Source organism: Panthera onca, chromosome A2 (assembly GCF_046562875.1).
Source record: "Panthera onca isolate mPanOnc1 chromosome A2, mPanOnc1 haplotype 2, whole genome shotgun sequence".
In the NCBI taxonomy this organism is placed as follows: domain Eukaryota; kingdom Metazoa; phylum Chordata; class Mammalia; order Carnivora; family Felidae; genus Panthera; species Panthera onca.
The window spans coordinates 155,641,873-155,657,789 of NC_138340.1; the positions used below are offsets into that span (position 1 = coordinate 155,641,873).

The 15,917-nt window shown below is 37.8% G+C and overlaps 1 protein-coding gene across 3 annotated transcripts in view; it reads left to right on the plus strand.

Annotated features, from left to right (window-relative positions):
- The window catches only part of AGK (acylglycerol kinase), an 81,127-nt gene that overhangs the window by 42,243 nt on the left and 22,967 nt on the right, over positions 1-15,917 (plus strand). For all 3 annotated transcript variants that reach the window (XM_078438535.2, XM_078438536.2, XM_081795081.1), the window contains 3 exons: positions 423-455; positions 1,550-1,644; positions 9,272-9,341. In XM_078438535.2, the coding sequence (XP_078294661.2) occupies positions 423-455; positions 1,550-1,644; positions 9,272-9,341 (198 nt within the window). The remainder of the gene's footprint in view (positions 1-422; positions 456-1,549; positions 1,645-9,271; positions 9,342-15,917) is intronic.

Consider the following 15,917-nt stretch of genomic DNA (forward strand, 5'->3'; position numbering starts at 1 on the left):
TGTCTTCATTTTCATCAATAAGAAACATTTATTGAGCAGAGACTTTCCCGCGTGTAGCAAAGAGTTAGTTTTTTCCTGTATGTGCACTTATAGTACAACCTCAGCTCTTCCGTATGATTGATGGGTGCCTCACACTTGTATCCATTTTATAGAACTTAAAACAATTTTGCTAATATGATGTGGAGGTTTTGTAATTATTTTGTCTTAGCCTCTATTGGACTATTGATTTTAGGTCAAGAATAAAATCTAATTTAGCTCTGATCCCTTTGCAGAATACTGTGGTTGAAGAGCTAGTACATCTTTTCACATAGTTTCTAGGAAGAAAATAGGAACAAGTTTGTGATCCATGAAAATTGAGTCTAATTCTTGTATGATAAGGGGAATACACGTTGTTTATAATAATTTTTTTTTAACATTTGTAGGTTATTACTGGAGTTCTTCAAAGAGCAGATGAGGTGAGCTTTAAAGAAAGAGCAATTGCATTTTAACTTCTGCATTTCTGTTCTTTTTCTCTTCTTTTACCTTTTTTTTTTTTTTTTTTTTTTTTTTTTTACCATTTTATATGTTAAGGTGCTTCCTTGGGTTTTAGTAAATACTGCTGCCTGTGTCCTAGAACACTTTTATTATTAATCTGTGACAGACTTCTCTGCTGTAGTATTCCAGAGTACCCAACAGCTTTTTACTGGAAAAGCTATTGTTTGGAATATAAAATTTTCCCATGGAAACTCTTGTTCACAGAATTCCTTCATAAATGAATGAATGGTGGTATATCCATATACTGGAAGCCATGGAGCAGTAAAAATGAATGAATTAGATCTATAAGTATTTATAGATCTTTCTCTCTATGTATGTATGTATACACATATATATTTATGTGTACATATAAAATTTTTAAAATATTGAATGAAAAAGGCAGGTTGCCAAAGTATGTTAGGCATTACTACTAGGTTTTGGAATTCAGAAAACAATACTGTATACTATCGATGAATGCCTAAATATGTTGTAAAAGAATAACAATGTGGCTGGAAAGGAATCCCATCAACGGCAGGATAATGGTTGCCTCTCAGAAGGGAGAGAGGGAAACGGATGAAGGACTTCTCCTTGAATGTGCTTATTCTCTTTGCCTTCTTTATACTGGAGATTGTTTATAAAGCCTTGTCATTAGTTACTCTACAAGGGTTAGATATTTTTAGTTGAATTTTATCCACAATTTTTTCAAATAATACTGTGACAACATAATACAATTTCTGTCACAATAGCACATTTATCTAATATCTTTAAGACCCTCATTTTTGTAACCAAATTTCTTTGAACCAATTGTCGTTAATGAGTACCCAAATATTTCTTCCAGATTCAGAGTCCTGTTTTTAAGGGCTTTCTCATTCTAGAAACTGCTCACTTAATGTTACCCGATTGCTGGTCTAGGGTAAGGGAGAGACAGGGTAGTGGACTTAGGGTCAGTTACTTTGTCATAGTGGACGCGTCTGTGTCTCTGTTCAGCCTGACTTTTTTTGACCATAACCATAAAACTTTTCTTTTTTTCCCCTAGGCTTCCTTCAGTAAAATCCCCATTGGATTTATCCCACTGGGACAGACCAGTAGTTTGAGTCATACTCTCTTTGCCGAAAGTGGAAACAAAGTCCAGTAGGTTGTCAATGTGGGGTGGTAGCATTTGTGGGGGACTGAGACTGGGAATGGACAGTTCACATGTGGGTGATATGAATTTTTTGGTTTTGTTTCTAGCTTTGATAGCCTGAAACGTCAAATCATTAAGCGCAAGACCTAGATCAAATTTCAACCTTTCTGTTCACTGGGAAGTTTCCTTTTTTGGGTTCTGGGACCCTGGTGATCTGATATCAAGTGCCCAGGTCAGGTGTAGAGATGAATATTGATGTCCTTTTGTCAGTTTTGAAGATTGCATGCCTGACCCAAACTGTCTTTATGCCTTTATGTTGTAAGATCGTCTAGTGAAGACAGGTTTGCATTGATCATTTGTTTGCTTTAAAAATGCATGATCACAAACAGCATGTCCCTTGTGAAAACTGAACTGGTAGCCGTGGCTTCTCTATTCTGATAATATAAGTAGCTAGAATAGCTAAGTAATAGTGGCATCCTTTGGGAAATGCCTAAAGTGGAAGGCATTGTGGATAAAGCAGCTGGGGAAGCAACATCTAAATGAAATTGCTGTGAATCTGTCTTCAGGAGTCGGGCAGATTGTTGTTGTTGTTCTTTTCTCTCAAAAGCCTTATGTAAACAAAGCTGTAGTCCTTCGAGAAGATGGAAATCTTGAATAGGAGTCCTGGCTTTGAACAGTGACAAATAGTATTACTGAGAAAATCCTTTGCAGGCTCTCGTTGTCAGTTGCTTGATCTTTAATGTCAGCTTTGTGACACAGTTAGGGGAGATCAATAAATAAATACTTGTTGAATGTGTTAACTAAAATCTTCTCGTGATATTTCTGGTTATATAAGGTTCTAGAATCATAATAATAGTATTCAAGTGATTTACTGTTTGGGTTTTTTTTTTTTTTTTCTTTTCTTTCTGCTTTTGGGATTTTGATTAAATTGGTTTCTGTGGATTTATTTTTGCTGTTACAATTTTAGGAGCTATTTTATATCTTTTTACCAATTCTCTCTCTCCTCTCTCTGTGTATATATATCTACACACACACACACACACACACACACACACGCACATATATACACACATACACATATGTATACACCTACATATATATTATAAAAGTCTTGGTCCGTATGTCAAACACGAGGCATAAACATAGACATATATCAGGCCTTCATCTAACGTCTCTTGCTTCAATCCTTAATCTGTGTGGGATGTCCAGTTCTTCATTAGTCATCCTAAAGCCTGACATGGCATTTCAGTTTGCCAGACTTGTTATTCCCAATTTAGAATTTCTGAGGAGCAGTAGATATAACAAAAAGTGAATTATTCAAACATTTTTGTTTATCTGAGATAAATTCTATGTGGTTTGGGCCTTGGCTACTTTAGAGAGTTAGTCTTTTGTTCTGTGTCAATACAGATTATTTGAATTGCTTAGCCAATGTTCCCAAATATGTCAGTGATCCAGAGGGAGACCATGTTCCTTGGAGAACACCTTGCCTACCCAAAAAGCCAGCTTGTGCGCGTCGTAGCTGCCCTCAAGGTCTTAGTTTGTTGAAGGTCTTCAGTTTTTTGGGAGCTGATTTTCCCTGTGGTTAAACTAATGTTGTTGCTGCTTCTATTTATAATTTAAAGATTTATAAAACTTAATTTATAAGCATGCCCAAGGGCTCTTAGGTAATTAAGTAAATTTGCCCTGGGTTTGGAATTTTGTAGACCTCTCAATAGGGCAGATGCCTAAGGCCATTTAAGAGAACAAGGCTTTGTTTTTTGCACTGCTCTCAAGATGTGTTGTACCACGATTACTACAGGAGAAAAAAGAGTCTTGCCTCTGGAATGTTGCAGGTAAATAATCCTAAAAAATAGCTGTTCCATGCTACAGTGCTGCTTTATTTAGAACTTTCCATTACTGCCAGACAATGATACATTTGGAGTTGTGTCTTAGCTGTTCTCTGCCACATAATTTTTGGGGAAAAAAATAATATTAAAAGGCTTTTTCATGGGGCACCTGGGTGGTCAGTTGGTTAAATATCTGACTTTTTAAAATTTTTTTTTTTTAACATTTATTTATTTTTGAGACAGAGACAGAGCATGAACAGGGGAGGGGCAGAGAGAGAGGGAGACACAGAATCTGAAACAGGCTCCAGGCTCTGAGCTGTCAGCACAGAGCCCGACACAGGGCTCAAACTCACGGACCGTGAGATCATGACCTGAGCCGAAGTCGGACGCTGAACCGACCGAGCCACCCAGACGCCCCAAATATCTGACTTTTGATCTCAGCTCAAGTCTTGATCTCATGGTCATGTGTTCAAGCCCTGCACTGGGCTCTGCTGGGTGTGGAGCCTACTTTAAAAAAAAAAAAAAGGATTTTTTCAGCCACGACATTGTATTTTAAGGTCAGTCTCTCAAAAGCTCTTCCTAAACCCCTCAATGTGCTAGGTGTTACTCAGAGCAAGTCCAGAGCTTTTGGATCCTTTCTAAGAGCTTCCTTCAGAATTAATATATTTATAGGATCTAAACCTGTGATCATGCTGCTTGCTTTCTCCTAAATTGAACCTCATTTTCTAAACTGCTGCCTACGTCCTGGATAGCATCTGTACTGGAGGGGGAAAAATGGGGTAAAGACGTGTCGATAGAGGAATACGGAAAAGTAAAGTAGGCCATCTTTTCACTTTGATTTTCCTTACTGGGGAACCCAGAATGTACTCTAAGTGAGTTAATGTGTATATTTTGGGGAAAGTGTCTTAAACTGTATGTAACTTTCCTAGAAGCGCCGATTCAGGTGGATGTGATTCCTGACTTAGCTGTTTACATTTTAAGTCTGATCACACTGATGAGGAGGCCTCTAAGTCATGGGCTTGCCCTTTGGGAACCATAGGTACTCCTTTGGTACGTTCACAGTAATCTCAGAAGGTGAGAGAGTGCACCCTTGGAGTTAGACCTAGTTGAACCTTGTTTTGCCACCAGCTTGCTCTGTCATCTTGAGAATATGATTAAATCTCCCTCTTGAGTCAGTTTCTTTACCTGCATTTATCAGATGCCCAACAATAGAACCTCAGAAGATTAACAAGTTAAAATAAGGACTTGTTAGGTAAACAAGCAATTATGCTTGGTAAACCATGGGATAAGACTTTATGCATATTTATTGATGATTTAGGATGGAAAATAGTAAATAAGAAATAGGATGACTGTACAATTAATGAGTTTAGATTCTATAATTAAAACAACATAAATCAAAAAAGACAACCCTCTATTCTCTTGCTGTTTCACCTAAGGAAAAACATTTATTGTTATTAGAAAAAAATTTTTTAATGTTTATATATTTTTGAGAGAGAGAAACAGAGTGAAAGCTGGGGAGAGGCAGGGAAAGAGGGAGACACAGAATCTGAAGCAGGCTCCAGGCTCTGAGCTGTCATCACAGAGCCCGACACGGGGCCTGACTCTCAGACTGCGAAATCATGACCTGAGCCGAAGTAGGCCACTTAACTCACTGAGCCATGCACCCCAGGAAAAGCATTTATTTTTAAAGGAAAGAACATTTTACTATGGAAAGGTTTTTTTTCCTACCAGTGGGGTACAGAGCAGAACGGATTAGGAGGAGCCATATTAGGAGAGAAACGACACTTTTTTGAACAGAGATTATAGTAATTTCTAAATGTCTCCTTTTTTATAGTTGTACTTAAAGGCTAGACACACTAAATCTTCTACTTTATTAGTAATTACTGTGTTTTCTAAAATATAACAATAAAGGTAATAGAATACTAACATTGCTGAGCCTTTACAAAAAAACATGAAACACTTAAGGATAAATCCAACAAAATATGTGTAAGATGTATATGCTGAAAACTACAAAACCTTGAAGAGAGAAATCAAGAAAACATAAATAAATGGAGAGACCTGTGTTCATGGACTTCAAGACTAATATTTTGATGTTTGTTTTCCAAATTGATCTCTTTTTCAAGATTTTTTATAGAAATGGACTTGTAGATCCTAAAATTTATATGGAAAAATAAAGGAACTAGAATACCCAGAATAACTCTGAAAAAGAATAACTAGGTTTGAGGACTTACCCTATCTGATTCTAAGACTAACTCTGTAACAGACAGTCCAAGACTAACTCTTTCAACAGTTGGTGCTGAAACAGTGAGCTAACCACATGCAAGAAAATGAATCATAACACATACTTCATAGTACATATAAAAATTAACATGAAATCGATCATAGGCTTATATGTAAAGCCTAAAACTATAACATTTCTAGAGGAAAATCTTTGTGATCTTGGTTAGGCAATGATTTCTTAGGACACAAAAAGCAGAAACCTTTAAAAAAAGATAAATTGGGCTTCAGTAAAATTTAAAACATCTGTCCCTTGAAAATAATTGTTAAGAAAATGAAAAATCAAGCCACAGACTGGGAAAAAAATTTTTCAAGATATATATCTGGTAAAGGACCAGTATCCAGAGTATACAAATAACTCTCACAATTCACTAATAAGAAAACAAACTCCCTTGTAGAAAGAAGGGCAAACCATTTGAACAGACACTTCACCAAAGACATAGATGGCATTTGTCATTAGAGAAGTGCAAGTTAAATCCACTTTGAGACACATCTATTAGAATGGCTTAAACAAGCCAAACAGAAACCTGACATCATCAAGTGCTGACATATACATGAGGCAACTGAAACTCTCCTATCTCTGATGGAAATGCCAAGTGGTATAGCTACTATGGAAAACAGTCTGGCAGTTGCTTATAAAATTAAACCTGTGAGCCATAATTATAGGTGCTTACCCAAAAGAAATGAAGACATCTGTCAATACGAAAACCTGTAGAGGAATGTTTATGGTAGCTTCATTGGTAACTGCCAAAAACTGGGAACGGTGCCAGCATCCATCAATTGGTGAATGGATAAACTGTGTACTTCCATACAACGGAATGCAACTCTGCAATAAAAGGAAATAGTCTTTAAATTCATCCAACAGCATGAGCCTCATACTCGTGCTAGGAGTTTTAAAAAGCTAGTGAAAAGGCTTCACACTTCTTATTTCAATTTGTAGGACATTCTGGAAAACAGAAAGCAGCCAGTAGTTGCCAGAAGCAGATGGTGGGGTGAGTGGGTTGGCCACAAAGGGCCATGAAGGAACTTTCTGAGATGCTGTAAATGTTCTGTATCTTGGTCATGGTGATGATTACATGACTGAAGGCATTTGTCAAAATTTGTAGAACAGTATAACTAAAAGCATGAAATTTGCTGTGTATAAATTATATCTCAATAAATCTAACTTCAAAAAAGAAGTTAAAATATTAAACTAATTCTTTTAAGCTTAGATAATTCTACTTGTGTGAATAAGTGCTTGGGTGGAAGTGTTAGTCGCTTCTCAGTTTGGTTGACATTGACCTGGACCTTCCTTGGCTCCTCTTTCTCATTGTTCTTTGTGATTATCTATTGACCCTTGTACCCCACCCTTGCAGTTCATTCATTTGGGACAATTTGAGTATCAGGCTAATAACTGTAATGTATTGAAACATATCAAATATATTTAAAGCTATGCATTCATAATGATACTAGGAAATAAAAATGAAAAAGTTACTGGTCCTTTTTAGAGGATACTAAGGATATCAACTTATTTTGAAAATTGGTGAAGTTAACAAAAAAAGCGTTTGTCGATTTTTCTCACATGACCTCAATTTTATGGTACCAAGTTTTGGATGAGGGAAAGTTTCTCTTTGTGGACCAGATAATAAATAAGAAGGAATAACAGAATTAAAAGGTCACCATTTTGCAACTCTCTGTTAACTAGTAAATCTAGCCATTGATTGTCAATGGTTGCTACTATCACACAAAAAAGAGGCAAACAGATTTCATGTACTTACTGATACAAGTACACACCACTACCTCTGGAGTATTTTTGCCAAAAACTCCATGCTCAATCAGATTTTTAGGAAATGCAGGGAATTGGGACACGTGTTAATATCATGGGAATGCAATCAGTAAAATCCAGATCCTCAGCAACACAGTAAGACAACCCATTTCTTTAATGAGTAGGGAAAAGGAGAGAGACTCCGTAGATTTGAAAAGACTTGACATATAAGCCAATTGCAATGTATAGATCTTATCTATTAGGTCCAGATTTGAACAAAGAAGCTGAAAAGAATATGAGTTAATTGGGGAAATTTTGACATTGACTAAATGTTGTTGATTTAAAGGAATTATTTAAGTGTTTTAGATATAATAGCAATTTATGTTTTTTTTAAAGAACCTTTTTATCTTTTAAAGATATATAAACAAATACCTATGGATAAAGTGTTAAGATATCTGGGATTTGCTCTGATACAGATGGGGAGAAGTGGGTGGGAGGTGCATAAGGAAATAAGATCGGCTGTGCATTGATAATTGTTGAGGCTGGATGAGGAATACACAGGAATCATGATACTATTCTCTGTACTTTTTTTATATGCTTGGAATTTTATAGAATAAAATCATCCATCTAATATTGATTGCCTAGTATGCACCATGCACTAGGCTAGGTGTTAGGTTTTATATTGGTCAATAAGGGATGTAAATTATCACCAACCTTGTGGAACTTTTAGTCTCCAGGTGGAGGCAGATGATAAAGATGTAAATAAAAAATATGTATTATAAATTGTGATCTGCTGTGAAGGAAGGAAAATGAACACAGTTCAGTGATAGAGAATTATAGGGAAGGGCCTAGAGGCTGCTTAGGGGAAGTGGTGACATATCAGCCAAGATCTGAAGGGTGAGACTAGTGAGCCATGCAAAGGGACAGCGGGTAAGTGACAGGAGGGGTGGACAGGCCGGGCTAGGAAAGTATTCAATGTGGGTTTGCTTGTTCTTTCTGCTGCAAGAGAAAATATCTTATTGTCTGGCCACTTGTTGATTTAATATTTCTTTTGCTGACTGTCTTTTGTATCCTAATGTGTGTCTGACCTGGGATCTAATTAGAGTATGAACCTAGAACTACTTTCAAGCCTGGCATAGTTTCACATGCCCTGAACGGTTGCTGATAGTACAAGCTTTTTTTTTTTACCTGTAGACTTTTCAACTGACAGAATGTAGATAGGGACAGTCTCGTGTCCTTGAACAAAAGAATCAGCAATTAAAATTACATCCTTGTAATCCTGGAAAGTCAGAGGAATAGGTCTTGGGTTCTGGATTATATTTTGCTTAGATAACTCAAACCTGTCCTTTAGTTACCCTTTGGGTTAATAGAGTAAAAAGAAATAATGTTTTTTCAAGTGCTTGAGTTTCTTAGAATGAGTGAAAGATGCTGTTAATATTAACTATCATATTTTCCAGTGATAGGAGTCAGACACATAGTAGAGAGTCAAATGTGAAATAAACAAATGACTGGCACTTTGTATAAACTTCTCTTGGCCAAAGCCTTCTCTTTTGAGTCTGTATCAGAGCCTTTCACTATGTTTGTATCAGTAATTCTTTTATATTCACTTGTTCTGCTATCTTGGAGTATTTTGAAGGAATTTCTTTTCCCTGAACCTGTTAGTACTCTGGACAGGAGAGAGTGAGTGAGTGAGTGAGTGTGTGTGTGTGTGTGTGTGTGTGTGTGTGTGTGATGGGGGAAGCGCTGCTTGTTTTCCGCACGTGATCGTTTCCTCCCTTTGTCTTTTAGACATATTACAGATGCTACACTTGCCATTGTGAAAGGAGAGACCATTCCACTCGATGTCTTGCAGATCAAGGTAAAGTCTGTTTTTCCCAGAGTTTGAAAAATTAACAAAGTAGTGCACACATACATTTTAAAGAAATGAGCTGTAGCAGTTCAAATGAGGTTACAATGAAAACAATATTGTTTCCGTCCCAGGCATAACTCCCACAGAAAAATAACTTTACCTGTTTATTCTAGTTGTTATCACTAGTTAACATGCTCATGATACTCCTTTTTAAAATTGTGGTAAAAAACCCACAAAAGAAAAGTTACCATCATAACCTTTTTTACGTGTACACTTGATCATTAGTGTTCAGTGTATAACATTGCCTTTGACTTACCGGTATCAGACTTTCTCTCTTGACCTCTCCGTACCCTGTAAGAATTCCTCTATATCTCCTCTCAGTATAGTTGTTTCTCTTTGTACTTCCTCCACTGATTACCTTTGGACCATATAATTTCTCTATCTCATGTGGTGGTTTGGAATATTAGAAGAGCTAATTATACAAAGCATTGAGGACAGTGACTGGTTTCATCTGAACCTGTTTGCATGGTGGCCATCCCTTAGGCTTTGCTAAAGGTGAAATCTTTCTCATGTCACATCCGTCCTTTGGAATTCAGGTTACTTCGATGTCTTGCAGCCTCTGCTCTCTCTCTCTGATGAGCTCAAGAAAAAATGATAGTTTGTAAATTATCTGGCTTTTTTTTTTAGGGTGGAAACAATGTTCCACCCTAATGTTCGGTGGGAGCAGGACTTCCCATTTTTCTGTTGGGTTGTCTAACATTTTATTGATTTGTAGATGAACTTGTGAATTGTTTAAAAAAAAAAAAAAAAGACTTCTGCTGGCTTTGCACACTCAAAGGGCTTAGAAGCAGTGACACTAAACAACAAAGAATGTACCTGGCCTTCAGATTTTGGTCTCTAAATAGTGTTCCATAATAAACATGACCAGGGCTCTGTGAAAAGATGGCTTCCAGAGGCAAGGCAAGAACAAAGCAAAGAGTTACTCAGAAACTGATGGAGACAACAGGAAAAGACATAGGAGGCTAGTCTGATGGTATCCTCCTGGCCAGTTTTGGGATAGTTTGAACATCAAAAAGAATAATAATGCTGATGGATTATAATGCAATAAGTAAAAATGAAGAATCTATAAGCCTACAGTTTAATATTAGAGAATTTCCAGCTTGTAAACGTAGAAGACATGATAGTTATTATTTTGCAATCACTAATGAAATAATTGATTCAAGTAGAGATCATTAGTGGATGCTCAAACCGCTGGATAAAAGGGTTGTTGGGGAACATACATCAACACAGTCTTAAAGCATCACAGCCTACTTAATGATTACAGAGGGAAAAGTGTACCTTTACAGTAGAGAGATCTAGCATATACCACCTAGTGATCAAACTTAGCATCATCAGTTATGGGACAGATGGGCATTATCTGCCTTCTGATGTGATCTATCAAGAAGGATAAATCATCACGTATATAGTTTCTTGCTCAAAATGTTAAATTATCTGAATCTAACTGAAAATAATAATGAGAAAAAAGTCCGTCAAATTGTGGGACCTTCTAAAAACAACAGTTGGTCTGGCCTCTTCAAAAATTTCAGTGTCATGAAATCCAAAAGAAGATGGTCTATTCAGGATTACAGAAGCCAAAGTAATAGAATTAAATCTGGCACAAAATCCTGGATTAGAAGAATGAAAAACAAGACCATAAAAGGTACTACTGGAACAATCAGACCTATTTAATAGGGACTGTATATTAAATATTCTATATCAATTTAGATTTCTTGAGGGTGACAGCATTATGTTTATGTCTGTCCTTGTTCTTAGGAGATGTGCTGAAATTTGAGGGGTGAGGGTCATGAAGTCTTCAGCGTATTTGAAAATGATTTAACAAAACTACAAAACACGTAGACAGATAAAGCTAATAGGGGACAATGTTTTGCCTGGTGAATGTAGGTGAAAGACGTAAATGGTGTTCATTGTACATTAAAGGATTTCTTGGTTTGACATTTTTCCGAAAGAAAAATTTTGGAGGGAAGAAGACCCAGTAGCCGTTCCTGATTCCTGTTTGGAATCCTCTTTTTTTTTTTTTTTTTTTAATTTTTTTTTTAACGTTTATTTATTTTTGACACAGAGAGAGACAGAGCATGAACGGGGGAGGGTCAGAGAGAGGGAGACACAGAATTGAAACAGGCTCCAGGCTCTGAGCTGTCAGCACAGAGCCCGATGCAGGGCTCAAACTCACAGACCGCGAGATCATGACCTGAGCCGAAGTCGGCCACTTAACCGACTGAGCCACCCAGGCGCCCCTAGAATCCTCTCTTTAAGAAGAATTTAATTCCCAGGCACCTGGGTGGTTCGGTCGGCTAAGCATCTGACTTAGGCACAGGTCATGATCTCACAATTAGTGGGTTCGAGCCCCACGTTGGGCTCTGTGCTGTCCGTGTAGAGCCCACTTCAGATCTTCTGTCGCCCTCTCTCTCTCTTTGCCCCTCTCCAACACTTGCACTGTCTGAAAAATAAACATTTAAAAAGAATTTAATTCCTGGAACAAAGGATATTCTCTCTGGGCAGTAGTTAAGTAACCATTCCTTCTTCATAGATCTTCTCCCCTCTTTCCCCACAACAAAAGGACAGATTCCCGAGAAGGCTAAGCCATAAAGCCAAACAACTGTATGAACAGTGAGCCCTGTGTCCTTTACTGAGATTTGGTCTTAAAATGCACTGGCTACATTCCGATTGTCCTTCAGAGGCTCTGAACATTTTATATTCATTCAAGTTTCCTGATATCTCTGAAAGAATGTTCCATACTATGTCACAATTCCAAACTTGAGTCCTAAAATATTGGTGTTGATTATATAGCATTGGCCATATGCATATTTATGACTGGTGAACCCATGTACTTGCAGCCTGTTTTCCTTTCCTTTTCCTTTGTTCTTCTGCACTGATGTCTGGACTCCCCACCATGATGTCATTGATCGTGATAAAAGTGACTTAAGTTGTATTTTATTCTTTAGCAATAATAAATCTAAGTCATTCTCAACAAAATGCAAGAGCTGGGTGAAAGTCTAGCCTAGGAACGCACCACAGATTGGCATCTATGAAGATATTATCTTAAAATGTTGTTATTACCGAAGGAGGTGAGTCAGGCTGTATCTTATGATAACTAGGTAATTCACTGCTGCTTATAAATGTGTGAGGAGTAATACATTCCAGAGTAATCAGGATTTAATTGGAAATTGTTGACTGTGCTTGTATTTAAACGTCTTCTCTCTGATTTTTTTCTTTTCTCCCAAATGTACTGAGTTTGTGAATTGATGAAACCAGCATCAAATTTGCCACAGGCTCCATGTATTGATGACACAGCCCAGGAAGCAGAAAACTTTGAAAATTAATTCCTAGAAAACATAGTACAGCAGCCTCCTCTGTGGCTTCTGAGGCACTCAGCTAGAGCTGAATTTGTCTTCTCTTTCTTCCTTATTCCTAGAAATTGCTTTCAGAATATGGGGGCAGCATGATAGGTAAAGCCTGATACTGGATTCCTCTTCTTAAAAGAAAACAAACCCAAACCCAATTAAACCTGTATAATTGAAGAGTCCCCAAAAATAGTCCTTGGAAGCTATAATAATGCTTTATATTTAGCTTTTTATAGTGTCTACGGAATGCTTACATCTCATTTGGACCTCCAGCTTAAGAAGACAAGATGTGTATTATTATCTTCGTTTGACAGAGTGAAAACAAAAAGTCAGCTGGTCATCTGACTAGTCACGCTGAAGACAGAAGTAGAGTCTAGATTTTCTGTTTTATAGTCCATTGCTTTTCAACTTGACTGCTTTGTCTAGGTGGTATCACTCTTGGCACGATCCTGTGATTTCCAAATGGCATTTTCCCATATAGACATCTACAAAGCCTGGTACTTAACTTCAAAGGCTTTAAAGACTTACAGAAGTCTTTCTAGTTCTTTCTTTTTTCTACTTCAGTTGGCTCATAGAATCTGCCAACCCAGAACCCAAAGAGGAGGATAGGGTTGCTGGCTGAAGTTAGAATCTGCCCCTTTCCCCTATCATTCCTGGTTTCCTTTTTTTTTTTTTTTTTTTAACCCTGACTGATCATTCTCTCAAGATGACGCTTAGGGCTGCTTCAGAACTTCAGAATTCCTATTTTCTTTCTCTTCATCTAGAGTTCCTAAAATTCCTAGATTAGGTACCTATCTAGTTGACCAGAATTGTTTTCTTTTCACTGTTCCTTAAGCTTTTATTCCAGCCAGCTTTCTGAGTTATTTTTCTTTAGCAAACCAGTAGGCCCTTTTCCCTTTGCAGAGGGTCTATGACTTGGGACAACATATGTCCTTTGCTGTTAAGACCTGGTTGTGTGCCTGTTTTTATCTGTTTTTGTTTACTGACCCTTCCATCTGATCCTCAATTACCCAGACCTTCATCGGGTTAACATTCCAGTGGTAGTTTGTCTGTTGGCTTCTCCTCTGTCCACCTACCCTTATTTTTCTTGTGTACCCCAACAAGGACTAGTCCCTTCATTACCGACCCTCTGTCCTCTCCTGAATCCTGAGGGCCCTGTGACCATCTGGCTGTTAGCTGGGCTTCTCTAGATCTTTCCACACTCATTTCCTAGTGTCCAGAGTCATTCCTACCCCTTGCTAGGACATAGCACCCCAAATCAGTAGCACCTTGAAGTTACAAGGCTTTTTAGTTAATCTTCCCAGAATATTCCTAAAATCCTCCTCAATGAAGACAGAGAAAACATTTTTAGAGCACCAGTTGGGAAGTCTTCAATACTAAAACCAGGACATCGTGTTAGACTATGTGCTTTTGATCAGCCTTTCCCCAGGAGTATTAGTTACACAAAGTGCCTCCCAGGAAGGGTTGCACAGTTAACAATTCAGGAAAACTATTCGTATTTCTCCTTCTGGAAGTTTATAATATACATTAACATGTTAAAGACCCCAAGAAGAATTGTAGTGAACATAACTTGTTTCAAACCAACGAATTTTGGTATTTCTCAACTCCTTTCATCATGGAATCTTGTACAGTTATCATTATTATTAGTTGTGACGCTTACAAACCCCTTATGGAACAGTTGAGGGAAATAGTCCACTGCAGACTCACACAGTGTTGCTTCTCTTCCTCAGGTTAGACCTTTCTTCTCCCTTTTCTTTCTCTCCGTGCTTCTCTCTAACCTCCCTCAATCTAGACACCTTATTCTTTAAAATTTGTTTTGTTTTAAAATTTATGTTGTGTTTCCCTGACCACGTGTGTCCTTTGATCCCCTCTCACACCACATCCAGTCGCACCTGCTGTGCTTTCATAGCACTCGATGCATTTCTTGGTGGTGGGAACCTCCCGCATTGGATTGTTGTTGTCTGTGTCTGTCTACCCTCATTGTACCTTGAGCTCTTTGAGGGCAGGTTTTTTTTTGTTTTTTTTTTTTTTATATAATTTATTGTCAGGTTGGCTAACATACAGTGTATACAGTGCGCTCTTGGTTTTGGGTTATGTTCCCATGATTCATTGCTTACAGTCAACACCTAGTGCTCATCCCAGCAAGTGCCCTCCTCAATGGAGAGCAGGTATTTTTATTACTACTCCCTAATATATCATATTGTCAATGATAATTCCATGGGGCAAAAAAAAAAAGATGAATTTTCCATCATCAGGATGGCTCAAAGTCCTACTGTTTTCCGCAATACCCACTTGGCACCTACGGGACTAACATACCCCTTCTGTGCCAGGGGCCAAGGTGCCTCACCATGACCTCTGTGCTTCACCATCTCTGTCTAGTTCCCTTTTCCTTGCTTACTGGTGCAGAGGGCGGAAAAGCAAATCTGCTGGAACAGACACACAAGCAAGGAATGGGAGGCCAGTATCTTTATTTACAAGCTGCCCCTATGAGTGTGTGATTTTCCTGGAAATCCCTCACTGGGTTTCGGTATCGTGGGATTGAGGGGGAAGCACGCCCTCCCCGAGGAGAACACTTGATATACTTGACCTAGACCAGCAATTTATGGTGTCCAGGATTCTCCTCCAGCTCCTAATCTTTGCTTGTACTGATGGCCTGGTGGAAATCGAGCTGGCTCTGCCCCCATTTAGCAAGTTCTGTGGAGTTATGTCTAGCGTGTGGCTGCTCTGTTTAGAATGTGGGCACACTCTTGGGCTTTAGCTCTAATTCTGAGCTGTGGGAAAAGTCCCTTTTAGGATCTGGATCTTGTATATATTATATAGATATAGATAGATCCTGATCTATCCAGGATCTATAGATAGATCCTGATCTATCTATATCTATATCTATATATTTATATATTTTTATATTCTAAGGAATATAGATCCTGATCTATCTATATCTATATCTATATATTTATATATTTTTATATTCTAAGGAAGGTCCATTATAAAGTATAAACTCTTAAAGATAATGACTCTATTGTGTATGTTTTCTATATAATGCTTAACTGGCAGATTAATTAGTAACTCACTGATGGTAATTGCAGTATTTTGCCATAAAGCATTGGGCTAAATCTGAATCACTTTCTTTTTTCTTAATTTGTTTTTGAGAGACAGAGACAGAGCATGAATGGGGGAGGGACAG